We start from the raw sequence: 23,063 nt of genomic DNA, 5'->3' as shown, positions 1-23,063 counted from the left end.
GGGACATTTAGAATAGATAAAAATGTGTAAATAATTGCAAGTTAACTATGACATTAATGTGATTAATCATGATTAAATATTTTAATCGTTTGACAGCACTACTATTTAGCCAATTCTGTTTTGAGTTTTTTTAACTTAGTTATAGCTTGGCTTTAAAGGTGAGCAGCCTTCTGAAGAAAGGCACTGAAGAAATGCACCAATTCCAGCTGTCTCCTGTCTTTCCTTGCCTCTCTCTGTTACCAATACTCTTATGCCCTGAAGTCAGCAGACAAGTCAACTGCACCAGACAGTCAGACAGTAGGCAGTGGATTGTGCAAAAGCCAAGTTTCACGGTCTAATTAAAAAATGCTACTTTTCTTCATGGCTTTTTTTTAACAGCCCTTGTCTTCAGCTATAACTACAGAGTACCAGTGTTACTCAATCATTTATTGCTCCTGCCTTGCTGTCCATGTCTCCACTGATTGGGCCAAAATGAGTGCAAAAGAGCGAGTAGCTTTGGTTTCGATTAATATTAATGGACTTTCCTCTTGTCCCTTTACAGATTTTACTGGGTTTTAGAGATGAAAATGGATTTCAAGCCTGATTATTTAATCATTCTTGCTCTTGGTATTTAATAATTTAGTTGCTCATGGGACAACACATACTAAAGTTGACTTGTATTTAGTCACATATTTAAGGGTTTCCATCAGTGACTATATGGAATGTTGCATGCTTAACTTAATTTCATAATTCATGGTTTTAACAGGCTTTTACATAATTTAGTTATTGGCAGGAATACAGAACCAAGACATCAGCACGACGTGGTTACCTCAGACGATGATGTGTGCACTTGAACGAGGCATAGAACTGTTGTTGAACTGTTCAGTCACCCACTATTGACTGCGGTTGTACTGGGCAGGTGTATGCATGTAACTGTGTGAGTACTTAGTGAAGAAGGTGAAAGAAATCACTTAACAAAAACAATAATGATACTACTACTACTACTACTACTACTACTACTACTACTACTACTACTACTACTAATAATAATAATAATAATAGATGAACAAATGTATCACGTTGATACTTGAAAAGTATCGAAGCACAAAAAAGATTTTAGAAACACCCACATTAACTGAATAATTACATTTCAACAGAGTTATTTGACAGTGTCATGACATTTAGATGCCAGGTTCACAAAGCTCCATGCATTCACACCAATCAAGCCTAATTTTTCTAGCGCCTCTAGCTCTGTACATGCAATATGCTAGTAAGTGTTGCATAAATAGATCAGGCACCAACTAAGACAGTAAGTAGTTGTGGCAAACAACCACATGTATTCATACTTTAAATGAAAATACTCAAATATTGAAGGATAGGATATTAGAGACCTCCTTTCCTTGTGGGTAAGCTCACATTTCAAGTCAGTGAACCAAAGACCAATTAATGTCTCTGCTGTCAGCAGAGTATAAAATGGTGACTAATGCAAACGTAATCATGCAAGATGATTAATTAACTGGACTGTACGGGATCCAGATGGGACATGATTATGAACATATATACTGTAGAGACCATCAAAAATCTTCAGTAATACTGTGCTCTGTACCCTGTATCTCAGATGGTTACACTACAGATGATATTGAGTTCCACTGGCGAGGAGGAGACAATGCTGTGACGGGGGTGGACAAAATTGAACTTCCCCAATTCTCCATTGTGGATCATAAGCTCATCTCCAAGAATGTCGTCTTCTCCACAGGTAATGATAACAAACAGGTTGAAATGCATGAATCGTAGTGAATGAATGTACACCGTTTAACACAATAACAACAACACTGGTACAATTTAATACAGTCCAATATTAATAGCCCTGAAATAATTATGATCTTGAAGCATATATGTTACAACTTTTTATATAACGTTACTGTTTACTGTTACAATTACTTTTATTTATTTTCTGTCTCTCAGGGTTATTTCATTATCACTATGCTGCTGCAAAGCTGGCAAACTGACAATTTGTAAATATTGACTCTTTTTAGTCTTTGTACTTATTGATATGAAAAATAGCATCCACTTACTTCCAGAAATGCAAAATGTTATGTAAAATGTGTGAACGCACATTCAAACCTTCTAATGAGGTGCCGCCATTGGACACGGAAGACACCATGACTTATTTAACAGCAATAAACAACAAGAATGATGTCTGACACAATAAATTATTAATCTCTTCTGCATTGCAAGCAAGCAATTGTAAATAGGACATCGGTTCTGTATTATAAAGTTTAAAGGTACTGTACAGAATGTGTGCGGAAGACTAATACAAACAAGTAGAGACTCCACCAATGAGACGGCTTGTTTTATCTGCAGGGGTCACACGTTCCACGTAACCCTATTAACAACACAATGGTTTCTGATAAATGCATAATGTTTGTATGGATGTGTCTATGTGTTTGTAATCTGCCCAAGTGGGTCCCTACAGTGTGGCTGATCATATTGCCTTATACAGACATATGGTAGATGGGGGATTCCCTTTTAACGCGCTATGCGATATGAGTATATGACCTGGGGGGCACCGAGAGATGCAATCATCAGCACATTGTGCCTGGGCATTAAACCAATACTAGTTTCATTTTTCACTTCAAGGATAGGCAATGTCATTGTTGCCCTTATAAATAAATATTCACCGTTGCACCTCCATTCTGTCATTTTCTACCGGAGCTGTTTCCTCACTTCATAAAGAAATAATTAAGGGATCCTCTTGGTGGCTCGCGCTAACATTACCTAAATTAAAGATCTAATGGGTGACATTCCAAGAAGAGCTGAGGCTGGTGTGTTGTTGGTGCTTTCATTAAAAATACATATTCTTCCTCCCTTGCTCCCCTCTGTTTCTGCACGACTCTCCAATAGTCTGGATAATGCAGTGTCTTCTAGCTCTTATTATGGTGCTTTTCTCCATTTGTAATTCAACTCAAACCAAAATGAAGCCCGTTCCCTAATGAGAGAAATGTATATGCTGATAAAATTTGGACCTTCCCAACACCCCTGCTGTGGGTTTCTTTAAAATAGAGCAAGATAAGCAAAACAAGTGGACCCTCAACAGACAAACTATCAAACCTCTTGCAATATAATCTTGCAGTGAAGAACATGTAATTCTGAAGAGCGCTGATGCTTAAGTTTGGTGGACACACACACAAACATGCACAAATATGGCCTTTTACTGAGTTGCTTCTGAAACATACAACCCAGGGATGAGAGATTATTGTTGATAAACGAGCTTGCAAGAACTGCTGAAGGAGTACAGGCTACATTTTTGGATACCCTCACGATCAATCAATTGTTTTGGACATTTATCAAGCCAAAGTGCTAGACATTCACTGGTTCCCTCTTCTGAAATGTAAGGACTTGCTGCTTTTTATTGGATATCTGACAAAATGGGGAATAATGATTGTCACTCTTTTCTGTTTTCAAAGTAAAAAGTTAATGGGTTATCCCAAAAATAGTTACATTTTGAATACATTTTTTTAATTGACAAATGTGTTAATTTTTTTTTTTTCACAGTAATTTCTCACGAGACAACCTTTTGATTTTAAATTAAAGATAATACATGGTTGCATTCAGTAGCAAAGGCAAACATAGCATGATGTTATGTTGCTGTGAAAAAAAGGATGACAGTGTCAGACCACCATGGAGGACTGACCGTTGGTATCCTTTTTTGTAAATGATTTGTAAACCAAAAAAATTGTCAATTCACAAATTAGCTGACTCCAACACCAGGAACCTTTTTTTCTTCTGTCCTCTCTCTGCAGGTGCTTACCCTCGTCTGTCCCTGAGTTTTAAGCTGAAAAGAAACATTGGGTACTTCATCCTGCAGACATACATGCCTTCTATACTCATCACCATCCTCTCCTGGGTCTCCTTCTGGATCAACTACGATGCATCTGCCGCCAGAGTGGCTCTCGGTGAGGCCAGCAATACAAATATAGACAGGTTGACAGGATATTGGGTTGGACACTTTGAAGAAGATTGCCTGAACCTAATAGACTCAATAGACTGACTGGGGAAAGCTATACTAAGATTGATCCTATTTTATCCCCCCCAACAACATTTTTGACATTAATACAGGCAAGAAAATCTGAGGTAAACGTGAAGGTTGATTAAATTGACAAAGGAAAACGAATTAGCTGGTATAAGACCTGTTTGACCTGTGTCCCATATGGAAATGAGACAATGTCTTAGCTGCAAGCAATTCTGGTGAATAGCTTAAACTTTTCCTACAATATTCCATATCACAGATTCACTTTGAAGTGCTGTGAAGGCCATGAGTTGTTATTGTGTACTTATACGGTTCTTCAAATGGTATCTTTAATATTTTCTTTTCTAAATTCCTTAATTACTGAGCTTTGTGTCAGAACAATGCACTGTTCCACAACTACACTTCACTTGTTTTACAATTACTGTGGGTGTTAACAGGGTCAAAATCCATCCCAGTACAATAAATGTTGATCCACAGACGTAATATGATGGATGACCAGTTTGATTTGTTTCCACTCTTGATTCCAGAGCCTCTGTGTTTTTCTGGAAGTTACAATTTCCCCCTGTCATCCTTGATTATGTAAACCCTGTGTAGCCTGTGAGGTTTGTATTGAGCTTCTAGCTTTACGCTGTGTTATCGGAAGCTCCCTGTCTTCTTTTCACCCAAATCTATCCACTCGGCTTTATCCGTCCTTCTACCCATCCCTCGCTTTAGTCGACAAGGCAATTTCGCTGATTGACGACTGAGCTGCATTTAGTGATCGGGGGGGAGGGCATGCATGGGATTTAATGAAAAAAAGGTAATGCTCCATAATAGAGGCGGGTCACCAGAGTTTGGAAATGTCCGGTCACCCCACCAATCTACACTAGATTCAGGAACCACTTAACTCTGACCTGGTTTCAGGCATTAAAATGGACCTGTAATGGCTCACATGGCCACTGTGTTGCAGTAATCCTTTGTTGTTATATTTAAGCTCTTGCAGCAATACCTTGGGAAAATTGCCTGAATCCTATTTTGATCGGTGGTCACCTGACTGCTTTGTGACAGCTGTAAAATAATTTCACAATCATTAACACTCTCCATAGAAATTTACTTAAATAATCACGCTTTGTGTGCTTTCAAGAATATACAGGTGCGTTTGGGAGGATTTCTGAGCAGTATAGGAACTGTGAACACAATTATTTAATCATGCATGGAAAACCATATTTAAGCTTTAGAACAGAAAAAGGCTTCTCATGAAATTTATAATTCCTTCATATACCAAAGACACACACTGTTCCCACAGTCCCACTACATTCAAGAGCCAATGTGCTATGCTAAAATGATACGACTATGCCACTAAAATATATGACATTAAATTATTTCAAGCAAGAGATAGTGTGTCACTCATAATAAGCAAAAAACTCAAAACATTGATATATACTGTCAATCTGAAAGCAACTATCTCCAAAGCTTGTTTGGTGAGATTTTTGAAAACTGTCTACAACTTTTCTCAGTAGGAGTTCTCCGCTAATGAACAAGACCAAGGTTGACATTTGAATTTCAAATCGCTGCAGCGCTTTAGGTGCACATCTTGTAGCTTGTCTCCCTGTGCACGGTTTGAAGTCATGGGGGTAAGCCCCTAAGGTTCATTGATCCTGGCAGGCTTAATCAAGCACAGACATGGTATCAAGTAGATCAAAAAGATGTCTTGCAGTTGGAAGGACTGAATCACTCACACATTCAGTCAGAAGTAAGAGTTTCAGGTGATTGTTGTTATTAATTTATTGCAAAAAGATGGAAGAAGTAAATTTGTGAGTGCATCCGATTATAAATCAAGGAACATCTGTGCGTGTGTGTGTGTGGGAGTAGCTACAGTACTGCGCTACAGCCAAGAGCAGACATGCTTGGCGAGTCGAAGCATGTCTTCGCAGTGGGCTACCGGTGTCATGCCAAAAGTGATCATCCGCCAAAAAATTGATTGCTGACTACCCAATCCGTTCTCACTCCGAACGCGTAAAACACGGATGTTTGGACAGTGGCTATCCACGTCTGATGCTACGAAAAAAGGCAGCATCTAGACGGGGTGTAACGAGTAGAATGTAAGAGGGAAATTCAGCATGGGGAGGTTGGTTGGGGTGGTGGATGGGTCAATCACACAATATTTACGCATGAGAGCGGGGTTTGTCTACTGCATGTTTCCTTAACCGTCCCTTTATTGCCGCGTGTCAGGGAAGCCGCTTTCTTCTTTAACCGGCCCGTTATTCCCGCGTGTCACAGAACCATAAGCCCACCCATGATCTTTCCCTAAACCCAACCGTCCAGTTGCCGTGAGTTACAGAACCGTAACCCCGCCCACAATCTTTTCATTAACCTAACAACGTCAAAAGGGACGCCAACAGTCCCAAGCGTGTGTTATATGATAACAACAACAAAGGCACCTAACCAAGCGTCCGTATTTCACGAGATGGGAGTGAGAATGTGTTGGTCTACCCTACATGCAAATGATAAAACAAATCATACGCAAACACGTTAGATGAATGGCTCTTGGGCTCTCCAACGCAATGTTTGTTCCCTCGCTCGGGCCACGTGCTATGTAATATGTGCAGTGTGCTGTAGCGATGTGCTTCCCCAGAAGGCTGAGCCATGCTTCCTCCTTCCCCACATCGCTACCTGGGTGTGTGGCGGCTCCACAAAAAAAAGGGGAAACGCCAAATCTCTAGATGAACCGCATCCGAGTCATTCCTGATTGAACCACGCTTATAGTTAGATAAAGTTATGGAAAACAAAACACTGGGAACCAAGCAATTGGCCCGTTCCAAACAGACATACGCTCAAAACTGGCACTGCACTAGTTTAATAAATAAGGCATACTTTCAACTGCTGATATGTGGTTTACTAAGCAATACTTTTTTATTTTATCATTCTTGATTCATACTGTTTCCAATATAATGTACTGAAAATGCTCTTTCTCCTCCAGGTATTACCACGGTGCTCACCATGACTACCATTAACACCCACCTGAGAGAAACCCTCCCCAAAATACCCTATGTCAAGGCAATAGACATGTACCTCATGGGCTGCTTCGTCTTTGTCTTCTTGGCTCTGCTGGAGTATGCGCTGGTAAACTACATCTTCTTTGGACGGGGCCCTCAACGTCAGAAAAGGGCAGCAGAGAAACTTACTACTGCCAATAACGAAAAGATGAGGATGGATCCAAACAAGGTATGAATAATTTAGCATTTCCCAAAATTCAGAATATTTTTTTCTAAAAAATGTCTCCATGTATGTAGATTCTGCTGCCTGTATAGAGGCAGGCATACACTCTAGATGAGCTTCCATAGTCTTACATTTTCATATAAAAGGTTTCCTTGTTCTGGATTCACAAAATCACGTATTTTCTTTACATGGCAGCAGAAGTATAATTTCATTATTCATAAAGCTGTCTAAGGAGCTCAGAATAATTACTAACAAAGACAAGAAATGTCATCACTTCAAATGGAAGGTTGACCTAATGTTTCATACATTCACTGTGCCAAGGAAACCCAGCCTAATAAGCTTGTACTGGCCCTGTTTTATATCCAAATAGGACATGTTGCCAGCTGAAAAAGACTAAAAGAGCTCACAGCCACTTGGCTCTTTGTCTTGATAGAAAGTTTTGTTCTCTTCATCCAAGTTTGTGCTCCCAGCTGACGTAAACCAACTTACAAGCTTACAAGCAGAGATGCAAAATGGCCACCATAACATGGATGCTAATGGATGTGCTGATAATAGTTGCATACAAAACACAGTATACACTGAGCAGAAAAATGGCTCTATTAACATCCTGTACCATCAAGTGTAGGCAAACGAGAAAAGTAAAACACCGAATTGTTTTGAATCCTCTGATAAAGTATGTTTTATTCTGTAATGCAGTTCATGTCCACACATGCATTCACTCCTGAACTCCTTATAACCTCATAAGGAGCAAGATTCCAGCCCATCTGAGCTTTAATTTTCTCAAAGGCGGGGAAGGATACCCAGGGCTCGGTTTACACCTATCACCATTTCTAGCCACTGGGAAACCATAGGCAGGTTGGGGGAAAAAAAAAAAAAAAAAAAATTTCCTGCCATGGGACTTTTAAGTAACCATGGTGATTGTGTTTTGTTACAGTGGCTGGTGGGGAGTGTAGTTGGCAGAGATGACACTCTGTATGCAAGAATGAAACAAAGGGATCTTGATGGTCATGACTCGATGTGGGAACCAATCTTTGTGGATGATGCAGCAATTGGACTTGGCGATCAAAAAAATAAGGTACTGCAGAACCTTTCAAAAATGTCAAACTGAGTTAAACTGAGTTAAACTGCTAGCTAGATTTAGATTTTTTGGGGGGACACTTGGTAGCAGTAGGAGAATATGTAAACACAGCTTTGACAAATGACATTATGAAGTTGATAATGGGTTACCAAACATTTACACATCCAGCAGAAATGGAGTACTAGTGGGATTTTTTTGGTCTGGTAGATATAACTCCAGTGTTCTCTGAAGATGATCTTCAACAATTCCTGAGAGAAGTATCTGGCTTTATAGCTTCTATGTGCTCCATTATGCTCATCAGCTAGTCACTGATTTTGGTGCTGGAGAGGTAAAACCAAAACTATAAGTTGAAAGATGCTGAACGACGCTAAACATTTCATAGCTGATAACTGTCTGTGGTTTCATGACTAAGAGCTACCCATTTCACATTACAATGTGTATTCTCATGTTCTCTCCATTTTTCAAATGTCATTTTGGCACTTTGTTTTTATTCAATTTAGTTATAGGAAATGCTGTTGCATGGTATTAATAAATTAGACAAACTTGACTTCTTTCCAGATGGACCAACATGAAAACATACTTTTGGGCACTCTGGACATAAAGAACGACATGGGCGTTTCAGAGCTGGCTTTGGGTCTCAATGACCCACGAAATACCATGCTGACATACGACAGCTCAACTCTACAGTACCGTAAAGCAGGGCTGGCAAGGCACAACTTTGGCCGAAACACACTGGAGTGCCACATGACTCGAAAGAAGAGCCGACTACGGAGGCGCGCTTCACAGCTAAAGATCACAATCCCAGACTTGACTGATGTAAACTCTATTGACAAATGGTCGAGGATGATCTTCCCAACTGTCTTCTCCTTCTTCAACATTGTTTACTGGCTTTACTATGTTAATTAAAAGAAACAAAGGACATCAGTAAAGGCAAGACCAAATAAGCAAAATATGTTGCTCATTTGTTGTTTGTATCTGATGTGTTTCATTTTCATGTGATTGCATACAACTGGACTGAATTACTATATTCAGGACTGGATCTATCATATCTAATACCGCATTTGCTGGCTAACACGTGGAAACCTTATAGAAGAGAGATTACAATCATATAAGGTGCCTGTTACTGAGAAGTTGTTTAATTATAAATATTTTATGAATTGTGTTTTGCCATTTTTTTTTATTTGTTTGCATAGTTTTTATGTTTTATTTTGTTACATTTACAACATACATAATTCATTGTCATATTTTAATGACCGTTTATTTTCAGTAACACTACTTTAAAAGTGTTGAAGCATGTTTCAGGTCAGCAGGGTTTTCTAATATTAATTATGTCAAAGACACAAAATGTTAGTTAATTTCTTACTAATATAATAAGGGCCTAAGGTTTACAATTCACACTATCATATGTTGTGTAAGAAATTTCAATGCAGCGTTTTCTACTTTAATATACTGGGTGTACTAATTTATTTCTAAGCATTTTCTCAGTTCAAAAAACATTTTAATAGGGTGGAATTAAGTAACAACTAACAACATTCCAAAACTCAGATTGCACTCAAGATGCCTGTTGACAGTCAGACACAGTATTACGTAAAGAATCATAAAGCTAATACAGACAATTTGGATTGTCATTATTATATATTGTGTCAAACAGTTAAAAGAGAGTAAAGAACAACAAGAGAGAAATAAGTAAGAAAGAAAATATAAAATTGTAATCTTAAGCCAAACTGGCATTTCGTAAATTTTAATATTATTAACATTCTAACCCAAAGCACATATAAACAGTATGGATGTCTTTGGGGATGACTGTGTCTGAATAACGTAGTTTAGTCTTTAACTGTATATGTACATAAATATCACTAGTATGGTACTTATCATAGGAATAATATGATCTACAAAATGTCCTTTTCAGCTCTCGATTCTCACTTTCTAGGATACATATTTACCACATGGTTAAAACAAAAGTTCACAATTGCTGAAAAGGCACGTTATCAGCTATGATAATTATTTTTAAGGGTTCAGCAGAGAAAGGGATGATAAGGATTACAGGGCTTCATTGGTCCACACACAGATCAGAATGCATATAAGCACAAAAAAAACTTCAATCAATTTTCTATGCAGATGGTTTTCTCCTTTTGTTGCCAATAAGTTTATATACTGTGTCTGCCTCCCAAGCCAGATTATTATAATTATCATTGATTTAATACCTTTTAGTCATGAATTGTTTCCTGATTGAAAAATGGGTTGATGTTCATAGAGAACATAGCCGTAAATCCAAAATTGACATATAATAGATAATTACAGATTGTTTACTCATGATGCTGTGCTTTTGACTCAATGTACACAAGGAAGATTTTATAAAAGATTTTGCACACAAGTTGTTTAAAGTCATAGAGGCTGTACCGTCGTTCTTCTTATACTTGGTGCTGAAGGGGGCTGTCTTGAGAGAACCTTTATTGTTATGACTACAATCACACTTTATGTTTCAGTTACCACAAGTTCAAAATACAACTAGGGCTGGAATACACAGTAGTGTCATATCCCCCCCCATAGATTTGCCACACAGTCTTTTTGAAATAACTTTGGGGTTATGACCTAATTTTCACATACACAAAGTACCAAATTATTCATCAAAGGAGTTAAAAGTTGCTGTAAGTGACAAAGGCTCATATGTGAAATTGTACCTACAAGAACATTGCTGAAGACCTAGGAAGGAAGACTCCAAATAATTTTCAAAAATCACACTAGTAACTCTTGCTTTTGTCTCACATGGTTCTTTTGAGTCAACCCGAAACAACAAATAACTGACACAAAGGGTTACTTTCTCCTGGTATGCCAAAAAAATTTGATTGCGAAGGTGAGAGTGAACACTTAAACATTAATATGCTAATTGTTTAACTAAAACGTAGCCACATACAGTTTTGTCTTACTGCATGCTCTGTACAGTAGTAACTCCTTAATATTGTTTTTTTTCTTCTTTCTTACTGATTTGTTTCATTTCTTTTGTGCTTTTGGTGTTTAAGTCACCCCACAAATGAGCATACATAGGTCTATAATTACAATTTGTAAAGAGTGTTTGATTGGTATTTAATGTTAAAGATGTTATAACAAATACTTACATTTTTCAACAAAAAAAAAGAATTTACGTAAAAGTTACAACCATTTTAAGAATGACACAATGATGCATTTTTACAAGCACTGCCCAACATTGTGCATAGTTCTAACTTACAATAACCATACTGGTGTTCACATGTTACTTATCAAAATGAACCATTTTCCCATTGTGTTGATCTATGTATTGGAAAAAAAGTAAATATATTTTATTTTGGGAGTTTTAATAGCTTTGGTTATGTCAAACAAAATTTCTTATCTTTCTTGTTTTTAATGTTTATTTATTTTTAAGTAAATTTGCTAAACAAAAGCAAATGGATCCAGATAGATTCTGAGATTTACCAATAACCTGATTATTGTGGATTTTTCTATAGATGAGGATAAGTTGAACTGAAATTTGGGATCATGTTGTGAACAACACATTTAAATAAGTATGTACATATCAGATAGACTAATAATGATCAATTGGAACATATATTCCTGTAAATATATACCTGAGCTTTCAACAGAAAATCAATTTACATTTTCAATTTAATTTATACTGTTATGTTAAGATGATGCAAAAGCTGATGTGAAACAATGTAAATAATCTATTTTACAGTCAATTGATCACTTTCTTTGTTTTTTGTTTGTCAAAGCACACTTTTTTGGTTTTGCCAAAATGTACCATATATTCATGAATGTAGTTGATATTCTCTTACAGCATGTATTTGCTGTAATGTGTCAGCAAAAGTAATACAATTTGTTGCACCAATGATCAGTTAAATACATCTTAATGTACAACTTTTCAAACACACACACACACACACACACACACACACACACACACACACACACACACAAACACACACACACAAACACACACACAAAGGTTCAAGTGATAAAGTGGCTAGTGATGCCTTTGTATCAGCCAGAAAGTCAACCATCTCAGGTCAGCACAATTCACACTACTAACAACATAACAACCACATACTACAATTTCAATCCCAAGAACTGTACTTCAGGAAAAGTACCTTAGTGATCTTGTTTCTGTAATGTGTTTGCTTTCTCTGTTTACTGTAAGACAAGTCCCATAATGCTGTACACATTAAAAGTACTATGGCACACTTGTTCAGCATTTGCAGAATCTGAACACCTAAAATATTTTAAGTCATTAAGGTACTAAATCCACCTCAGCCATAAAAATGTCTCAACCTACCTAATATACATATATTTCTTAATCTTCAGAATAATACTTTATGTGGTATGACATGGTGTATTTAAGTATGAGTGTGTAGTGGATGTATGTTGACCAGACAGTGTTTCCAAAGCACAGCGGCAACTGGCATCAATGGTCTGCTTCATAAGTTCTACACTTTGAATATGTGCTTGTACTTCACAGCGCTTTTATGTTTCATATATTTTTATACTTCTATACTCCTGTGTAAAAAAAAAGTATTACTGCAGACACTGTCGTTTGGCATAACCTTATAAATCAAATTTTGGCAATTTTCACATTTATATACAGAATGATTACGTTGTTCTCTGGGGATCCTGGAAACTTAATGACATGTCTACTTACAAAATCCTGTCATCCCTTGTATAAAGTTGAAAAAATACATGGTTGTACATGGGTTGAAAATGGCTTTTTATCTCTTCATTCCTGGAAAGTAAGTTTTTTGGGAAATGCAAGGTTTTCATCAGAGAGCGGAGTCTTCTCTGGAGAGCAAGGACAGACTGACATCCTAAAAGCCTAAATGACACATCTTGGTGACAGTGTATGTTTGCACACACTCACAAAAGAAGCCTTAGCCTCCTGCTGCCCTGGACTCCACTCCAAGGAGCATTAATCCTTCTTTCCTTCTCAACACCCTCCACCTTGAAAAATCCTTGTATGTGCCACTCACAAGAACATTCCCAGAAACCCAGAGCTGTACCCTTCTCAAAGATAAGCCCTGTAAAAGTCAGTGTCTGTCTTTACTATGAAAAACCTATTGAAATGAATAAATTGTCAATAAATATTGTATACAGTTCTAACTTTGTGAGTAGTTATGTTTGTACTAAATTAGACAAAGAGAAAAGATAATTATACTTTTTCATGGATGGGACAATTTACAAATGTATCCAAGTCCACTGCTAAACTTTTTTTGTTTCTTTGGGCTTGTGAAAATATTAAGAGCAATACTATACAATAGTTTGGTTTAATTTTTTGGAAAAAGCTAAATTTTTATTGCGTGCATTGCAATATATCAATATCATCTTCCAAAAAACTGAACATATTAAGTGCATTCAGGGATCATATTACATTGTTTTTAAAGAAAATATTTCTGAAATGCAATAACAACCATAAAACTAAGGCATACACTAAACACATAAACATTACCTTAAGTTGTGCAACTTAACTTTCAACTACAAGTTTCAACCTGAGACTTATCTGTATATAGGCGTATATATTAGTTATAATCAACCTATTTTCATTCATATATTTGTTTACAATGTCACACAGCTCGGTTACACTGATGCTATTATTGATCAGCTGTTTCTCAGAGAAGATAGAGAGAGGTGATAGAAAATGCACAACAATCAGCAGTTTTTGGTTTCTCCGAAGGGATAGTCAACAAGTCGGCTTTTTAGAGCAAATTGTAATCATCACTACATATTTTCTTGTCTTTGATTTTGGTAGTTGTGTTTGGTGTAGTTTCATCATCCATACGACTGATTTACTTATGTCGGGTTCGCTTTGTGGAATGAATGACTAAGTTAGACTTGATGTTTTCTGTTGAGATGCTGAAGCATCAGCATCATGCTATTATTATCTTGGTAAGCTAGTTTGATTTTGCAGCAGACACACTGTACAGAGTATTTGTTGATTGAACTGATTCCAAACTTTGGACACTTTCTGTTGTTTTCTCAAGCCTGCCTCTTCTCTTACCTCCCTATTATTTACGTTTTCTTTCTTGATTTTGTAATCTGCACCGTCAGCCTTCATGGCATGTGTCACTAGCAGCATCAGGCAGGGTGCGACAGTAATAATCATCCATGCCATAACCCTGTGAGCAATACAACATTAGTAACATTCATTAAACAAAGCTTTGAGGCAAACCATTTTGCCTTCAAGATTTTTTAGTATTCAAATTATGCACCCAATAAGCAACTTTTAAATGTTGCTGTTTTCATGAATACAAAAGTTGGATGACCCTCCCCTCAACAAGAATAAAAAGACATGAACCCCCCCCCCCCCATTAGTGGTAATTTCAAAGTCTAGCTTATACTTGTTGTTCAGTTGCACATTGGTACTAACACTGTGAAACATAAATCATAGCTAGAAAGAAAGACAAGAATGTTTTGTTTATTTTCACTCACATTTTCACCTTTTTGGAGGAAGGGTTAGAAAAATTATATCCATAAAACATGTTGCTGTGGTACACTTGTAATCTTGTAATTTTGTTTTATGTCAGTAAATTAACTTTTTTTATGTATATGGAAAGGCATTGTAATATGGTACAAACCATATTCAGGTACACTAGTTTTTTAAGAAGGTGTGATGGAGAATGTTGTTGGACAAAATTTTTATGTAAAATAGCTACAAGGTCACTTCTACATTTCCTGGTAGTGAGTGCAAAATTTTCCAAACCACTGCTCAAGCATTTGCGTTTCAATTTTAAGGCTTCACATCACAAAGATCAGTAATACACATTAAAAAAGTCGAGGAAAATAACGCTTATCTGGTGCAGAGAGATGCTATGTCTATTTGAGTTGTGTAATATCATCAAATTCCTGACACTGCATGGGAACAGTTAAAACTAATAAATTATGTTCGGCTCTTAATAATTTAAGGGCATCAGTCACACAGCAGATCAACACTCACAATTGATCACTTATTTAGAGGAACTGTTTGAACAAAGTTTGGTACATATTCCTCTCTTCTGCTGGAAGTGAATCAGAGGCCACTCATGCCTCCCAGCAATACATGCTGGCTGATCGGGCGTACTGGGCGGACCGCTCTCTCCTTCCATCTCCTGTCGTGCATCGTTCCAGACTTTTTCAATCAGGATCTTCGTCCTCCAGGAGATTCATAAATGTTAAAAAAATGTTGTATTTAGTATTTATATTCAGACACGCAGTTCGTAAAAACATTTTATTTTCAAAACATCATACATTGTACACTCTACAAGAAGACGCAATACGCAGTTACTGAAGACGAAAGGACATTTATCACTGCATATTTCAGCTGGGTTCAAACATCCAGTGCATCAAGGCTGCGGAAAATTTTTAAGCTGCAGTACTTTTTTAATAATTGGTAAGAAGGACTGTCCTCCAAGTATTACGCCCCATGTCAACAGTAGATCATCATCCATAGCAGTTGCTGCCTTTGTATAGTACAGCAAAGATCCCTACAACCAAAGGCTACGCAGTCAGTGTACTTTTGCAGATAAGTGTTGTTGAATGTCAAATGGAAAGTGTAATGTGAACAAAATGTGATTTGGGCTGTGAACAAGAAATCTTTTCAGAGTTTCATGAAGGTTTTAACTCAGCAAAGAGGCGTTACATTCTGGTTCATTGAATCTGTAAGAATGTAATAATACTACAGCTGCCCTTCAAGGTCTCAAGTATAACAAAACTGATTTGCTACCTATTTCCATTTTTATCATACATACACTTGCATTCAGAGAGAGGAACTTATGTTGATGGCTCAAGTCAAACTCATGTTTTGTTTTTTTGTATGAGAAAATTTAGATACAAAAACTTAGAAGCTTCACTTTAACACTTTTATGATCTAAGGGATGTTGTAGCCAAATTAGAAACTGCTCCATGCATAAGTGCAGACTCATTATGTACATCTATTATAGCAATTTCGAAAGGGTAACCTGGGCCATATGAGGTCTTTTTAATTATATCAGTATACCACAGTCAAATGTTGACTATATAGACTTCAAAGATAAGAAGTTTTCAACTGTGTTACTCATGCTAGGGCATCCTCCCTCCTAGCCATGTGGACATGATCAAAGATTCACAATATGTATGACAAATGGAAATGCTTCATCACCATGAACTGACTGTTTTGGCCTAAAGAACTGCCATGTGTGATCTGTACTCTGGGGATTTTTTGGTGCTTCAAATCCTGCTACTGCTATTGAGCTGTTAATGAGAGAATGTGGTTTCAGGAAGACTGTCACTATGGACTGCTGATATGAAGCAGTGCCACATTACTACATAAATAAAAAATTTCTAACACAATTCTGCTTTTAAAGAAATGGCACTAATTACATGCCACAAAACAAAAACTACAGTGAATTTGGGCAAAGCACCGAATCAGTCCAAAGTTCCTGTTGAAGCTGTTTGTTTGCTGATCTCCAGGTTATAATGTGCATGTTCAAAAAGCATGCGTAGCACAGTGTAAGCCAGCTTAATCAAAAGAATCTGAATGGCAACTAAGATTGTTTTTAAAATTTGCATTGCCTTTTTCATACAAGTACAGTGTGATGCTGAACTTGAAACCGAGCCGCGGTGGTGTAGGAATAGAGCTCTGGTGGCTCTGGATAGGACATGAGTCATGACTCAGAGCTGTAGGCAGGCCTGGCATTACAACAAAGACATTAGAGTTTAATTCAAAATGCTCCTTTTCATCTTTCACCCACAACACTCTTTTTGGTCATCCCCCACAGCCTGTGTGTGTGCGTGTGTGCGCACGCATAAACCATGTCATCATTTTTCCAAATCATCCGGTGTTTCAGATTAAACTAACAAAGGAAAGCAGTGTTTATTCAGCCAAGATATCATACCAGCTTTACTGTGAAGGGTGACTCACCTACGAGGGATACTTGTAATATAAAAGCATGACAGTGTGAGAAATTGCATCTGATGAAATTTAAGAAGCTGAGACACTGGACATGTGCTCAAGTGTGTGTGAATGTGCTTGCCTATATTTAAGATGGGTTTCCAATTTTGTAAATGACTTGTGTGAATCATGTTTGACGCATGCAAGTCTTGCTCTAACAACATTGACTAGTTGGTGTTGTACCTTCCAATGCAGTGTCCTTATCCATATGTAGCTTTCATAAACTCCAACAGATCCATATACAGAAATCCATAACATAATCAGTGAATAAGTTTACATGCACATCGATATTCCACTATTATTCCGAATATGATTTGATAAAGGTCATGTAAACAACATGTTCCGGTTGGATATTCTGAATAAGGCCTTTTTCAGAATTTAGCATTTTCTGATTAATACATGTGGGATATTCCGGTATTATTCGGGTATTAGAAGCATTCTTTGGACATGTACATGTGGACAACACATTCGGAATATGCGTCTCAATCTGGGTTTTAACGGATTTTACGTCCAGTGTGAGAACTTGCCCGTTTATCTCATGGTCAGCTATGTACGTTGCTATGGTTGCTGTACACGAACCATCCAGCCCAAAGTTGTCAAGGATGCAGATCCGATAAGAAGGAGAAGCACAGCTACTTTTAAATAATATCAAAGACATAGCAACAGGTTTTGGAATATGCACAGAAATCGCTTTGCCGACCTCTTTAAGAAGCTGGTTGAAGGAATAAAAAAAGGGAGGTTGTGATCACACGGTCCAACAAGTTCGTCACCACTAGATCTGTTTTGGTTATCAGTCCATCTCTTGTCCATAATAATATGCAGAAACAGAAACTAGGTAACATGGCTGATTTGACAACGCCAAAAACATTATTCCGTAAAAAATGCTATAATGATAAAACTTAATTTCTGTTGACTTTGGTTGGCAAGATATTTGTCCACCAAAGCTATTAAGCTGAGCTAAGCTGTTTTTCTCTCGGCAAAGCAGTACTTCTGTTATTCTGCTTTGTTCATTTATTTTCTCATCTCACAAGACTTCAAGAAATATCTTTAATTTCTCTGTCTCAGCCTCTCTCCCTTTGTATGAGTGTGTTCCTAGTTAATTAGGAGGAATATATGTTAATGGGATGTTGCTAGCAGACTAATAAGGATTCTGATTAGAGCGAAGATACTGACAGACAGTCCCAATGTGTGATTGTGTGTGCTTATGTGTGTGTCTTGCTGCTGGCTCGCTTGTCGAAGAAATCAGCCGAGCTCTAACATGCACTGTGTAGAAGAAAGTACACAATGTACGGTATGTATCTGTTTGTTCTCTGGTTGAAACAGATTCTCAGATCATTGACCGTTTTCTTAAAAAAAATCAAAAAACAAACAAAATAGAGCTTCATCAACTTACTCATGCAGATAATGCATAGTTGTCTTTGTTGAGTAGAAGATTGCAAACCCCTGATTTGGGCTTGCAGAAGACCACAGGCTGAATTTAAGCCAGGAACACAATTATCTGTAAAAATTGGTTTATTTATGTCTGTGTGTGTGTGTGTGTGTGCGTGTGTGTGTGTGTGTGCGTGTGCGTGTGCGTGTGTGTGTGCGTGCGTATGCATACTCTCTCTCTTTGTTGCCACTTTGTTGTGTTGCATGGTGTCACTTTGTACCAGTGGGCAGGCGGGCTATGTTTCTTCCTGCTAGAAGAAGATCCAAGATCCCTCATGTGCTACATCCACCATAGCAACAGAGTATTGACAAGAGCCAAAAAAAAGAGTTATATTAACAATTCCTTTTGTCTATCTCCTTCTTGCCTTCTCCCTCTCTCTCTCTCTCCATTTCCTTTCATGTTAGTCACTCTCTCTTTCTTTCTCTGTTTCTTCCCCTCTATTTATTTCCCTTTAAGGCTTCATCTCCCTCTTCCAGCTTCCTGTTTCTTTCATCACATTTCTTTTCTATATCCCAGTTGTCTATCTACAGCATTGCTCACATGCTGTGCCTCGTGCATTGCAACGATGAAGCGAGAATCCAGCATATGTAGGTTGTAAGAAAGAGTGACATTCCTCTGGTGCAGGGAGCTCCTCTGCATAGAAAAAGATGTCACTATATGTGCCTACACAAATGACTAACTCATGAAGTATGCACACCATGATTGACGTGAGCAATGATTTTTGCACTGAAGAATGAACTGCAAAGATTAGATTAATTTATGACAAAGAGAGATATTTTGCCCCTATGATTGCACATACTGACGTAACCATTGAAGAATGTATAAGACATCCATATAGGATATAGGAGTATGAGATTGCACTGGATTGTTGTGTGGACATAAATTATTGTTTGAAGTGTCATTTAATTTTAGTCAAACATCTTAATGCTTTGCTGTGACATTTTGGATGGTTACAAGTTGCATCGTTTTATGGTTGTATAAAAAGGTTATAGGCAAATTATAAGAAATTACAGTAGAAGTGTAAACACCAACAACCTTAGTCAGAGGATTAATAAAAACTGTAAGGTGCAAAATAGACACCATGAAGGCCACAAAACATTTAGCACAAAATACAAATTAATGTTTTGACAAATAGTTATTATGGCTTTAACACATTAATTAAAGCAGAATTAAACCAGAATTTTGTGATGAAGCCTTGTGATGCTGTTGAGCCCGGCAGGCACCAAGCGTGAAATGTTTTCTAAATTAGTCATTTGTACTCCACAAAACGAGATTCAATGTTTTACTGAAAAGTAAGGGACATGCATACACAAATGCACACATAATAAACAACAACAAAAAAACATGAAACAAAAAATGCCAATTTAAATCTCAACAAAAACATTAATTTTCACTAAACTGGGTCCTAAAATAAGTTAATTTGTTTACTCAAATTTATTTTTTAGAAAGTTATTGTAGCAATAAGTTGGGTGGGCTATCTCGGGGCATAGCACCAACATATTCAAACTCTGAAAAATGGGTAGTGGGCTGTCTGTTTATTGCAAACACATTAACAACTTTGTGTAGATGTAAAGAGCTTATATTGTAGGCCTACCTGATGTTGGACTGTCACTCAGAACACACACTACGTTGTTATCGTAGCCTATCCTATCTTTATATTTATACATTTTTATATGTTTTTGTATGCACATATGACTAGGGAAAATTAAAACGATTTTATTTTTTGTTACATTGATATCTACATTGATGTCAAAACCTAGAGACTTTGAAACATTAATATCTCATATATTAGTTTGTATTTGTGTCAAAATGACATAAACATCTTTTCCAATCCTATTTTGACTGGAAACGCTTCCAACATGCTCACGTGTTGCGTGAAAAATAGTCGTTGGTCCTATTTCTAGCATGCAGCCATTATTGTCGCGGCTCGAGCCACTTGTGAGACTTGCGTGTCACGCTGGCAGTGTGTAAGCTCTAACCTGTTAACATGGGTACTGAAATAAAAACGCACACAACTGACACGCTTGCACTACACATCCAGTGTGTACTCGGCCTTATAGATGCTAGTGAACAATCTGCTGCCACATCTGGCCTTAGTCTTTCTTTACAACTCCATATGCTCCTAAGGATCGTTTTGAAGTAAAACAATGCCTTTGTTTTGGAGTAACTCTTCTTATATTTTCACAGAGCAAATGTGCCTCGCACAAGGCATCATTAACCCAAGTACACGTGCAGAATAAGAGCAAATCTCAGTAATCTTTGCCATCAAAATTTCAATGCACTGCTTGATGGTTACTGCCACAATCCCTGTTGCACCTCACAGCAAGTGACCAAAATACAAAAAGGGTGGGGTTGAGAAAAAACAAGGCTTTACACAAACAGAGCCATCTCACACACTGAGTCGAGCCTTCAAGGGAACATTTTCCATAGCGAAACTAGAAACCTCCCACCGTCTATTCTCTCGTCATCATTATACACCCTCTTCCGACAACACATGCTCACATCACACTTGCAGACACACATCCGGTTCTTTCAAGTTATCCAATAATGGGTTCCTTCTGTTTAATTCCACTTAGTAAAAAGGGTTGAAGCCATGCTGTCTGTCACCAGGTGGCCATCGAAGCCATTTGAAAGCCTCCGCTCATCTCCATGCCACTCAACTCCTCCTCTTGCCGCTTTTCATTTTTGACTAGCAGAAGCATCCTCAAAAGAAGTTGAAAAAAGTCTTCTTATGGACTTTAATACCAATGTATATTTCAAAAAAGGTAAGCTGGTCTATTAAAAGCCAGGACATTTTCTACATGGTAAATGTACACATTTGGTATATTCTCTAATGAGTAGTTACCAGTTATTAAAACCAAATGCCTATTTGTCAAACAAGAACCAGAAAGACGAGAGGGCAAAGCACAAAAACACACTGACACGCACAGACCCACAAGATGGTCTTTATAGTTCACCGTTTCCACTCTTTTCACAAAGCGTGTGACCCTCTTTGCTGTCTTTATCATGCATATTAATCACAAGCCCTTTGATGTTTATGGTTTATATATGTGCTGTTATCCATGGAAGATTGTTACTCAGAGTTTATTTATATAGGTCACCCCTGATAAAGCAAAGAGACGACGAGAGGTGCATATAGACAAAAAGAGTAAAAGGTTTTCTCGTGAATGTGTCCACAGATGTGATGGTAATGGCGGTATGAAATGTGCAGTACTACAGACACATCAGGTGGGTTCACTATGTCCAGATTTTAGGTTTTGTTCAGTTTTTGATAATTGCAAAACTATAAATTTTTTGATCTTCAATTATAATCTTTGGTTCTATATGGCCTGGACTAATTATTCTTGAGGCAGGATCAAGGAACCTAGTTAGAAGCTAATTACAGGGAAGGTTTGGGTAATAAAGTTCACAGTCTCAGTCCTCTTGAATTTTGAAGAGCAAGAATTGGAAATCATTGTTATTATTATCATTGTCTTGCACCAGTTGCTTCAAACAATTTCATTTTCATTTTCAAACTTTAAATTGTAAAATAATTCCAGGAGCAACGACAATATATATAATCATTTATTGCATGTTCCTTCCTTTCCTTAATTTGAAAATAATAGTCATGGCTTGATAAAGCGCTGTTGTTATGTGCCGTCAAATCTACCTCATTTAGAAATCTACTTTTTCTTTTTCTGAAGTGTAGATAATGGATTTATATTCGTTAGTTTTTCTGGTTGTTTTTTTTGGATCCCCATTAGCTTTAGCATAAGCTAAAAGCTGGTATTGTAAGTCAAACATGTGTTGCGCCACACTTCACACTAACGGTGAAATAAGTGAAAATGTAACAATTGTGGAGCTTTATGATCCCACATACAGTACTTTGAATGCTATGTTAAGAATTGCAATATTGTTGTCTTTAGAAGAGCTATGTGACATCTCCAAGCAAGCTTATGGTCAATGATTACACCTAAAATCTCTAATTATCTGTATGACTCAAGATTTTGAACTGAACATTAAAACATGAACACACATAACACAAAATATCCATGTGCACACACACACACACACACACACACACACACACACACACACACACACAGAGAAGATTAGGCTGTCCAGATTGTTTCTCACATCATCTCACCATCTGCTGAATTCACCCACACAAGCACACACCTTCAGGATCAGTGCACCCACATTTTGTCTGCCGTATGTCAAAAGCCATTGGCAAGTCTATGAGGCATGAGTAAGGCATGTTGGTGTGTTTTATACATCAATGACTAAAGCATGTCAAACATTTAAACAAACCACTGTGTACATGGAAACTGAGGATATTAATACTGTCAGGGCCCTGATACTAATGGCGGTTTTCCACTGCGTGGTATCTACTCGACTCGCCGCGACTCTACTCGCCTTTTTTGGTTTTCCATTACGAAAAAAA

The 23,063-nt window shown here is 37.4% G+C and overlaps 1 protein-coding gene across 1 annotated transcript in view; it reads left to right on the top strand.

The window, feature by feature from the left end:
• The window catches only part of gabrb2b (gamma-aminobutyric acid type A receptor subunit beta2b), a 68,472-nt gene extending 55,063 nt beyond the window's left edge, over positions 1-13,409 (top strand). Inside the window, exons 6-10 of the mRNA XM_032534226.1 lie at positions 1,598-1,735; positions 3,783-3,935; positions 6,969-7,213; positions 8,142-8,282; positions 8,844-13,409. Coding sequence (XP_032390117.1) covers positions 1,598-1,735; positions 3,783-3,935; positions 6,969-7,213; positions 8,142-8,282; positions 8,844-9,191 — 1,025 coding nt within the window. The 3' untranslated portion in view covers positions 9,192-13,409. The remainder of the gene's footprint in view (positions 1-1,597; positions 1,736-3,782; positions 3,936-6,968; positions 7,214-8,141; positions 8,283-8,843) is intronic.
• Positions 13,410-23,063: the final 9,654 nt, after the last annotated feature.

The sequence above is a fragment of the Etheostoma spectabile genome, chromosome 13 (genome assembly GCF_008692095.1).
Source record: "Etheostoma spectabile isolate EspeVRDwgs_2016 chromosome 13, UIUC_Espe_1.0, whole genome shotgun sequence".
Classification (NCBI taxonomy): domain Eukaryota; kingdom Metazoa; phylum Chordata; class Actinopteri; order Perciformes; family Percidae; genus Etheostoma; species Etheostoma spectabile.
This window is presented reverse-complemented; position numbering and strand designations above follow the sequence as displayed.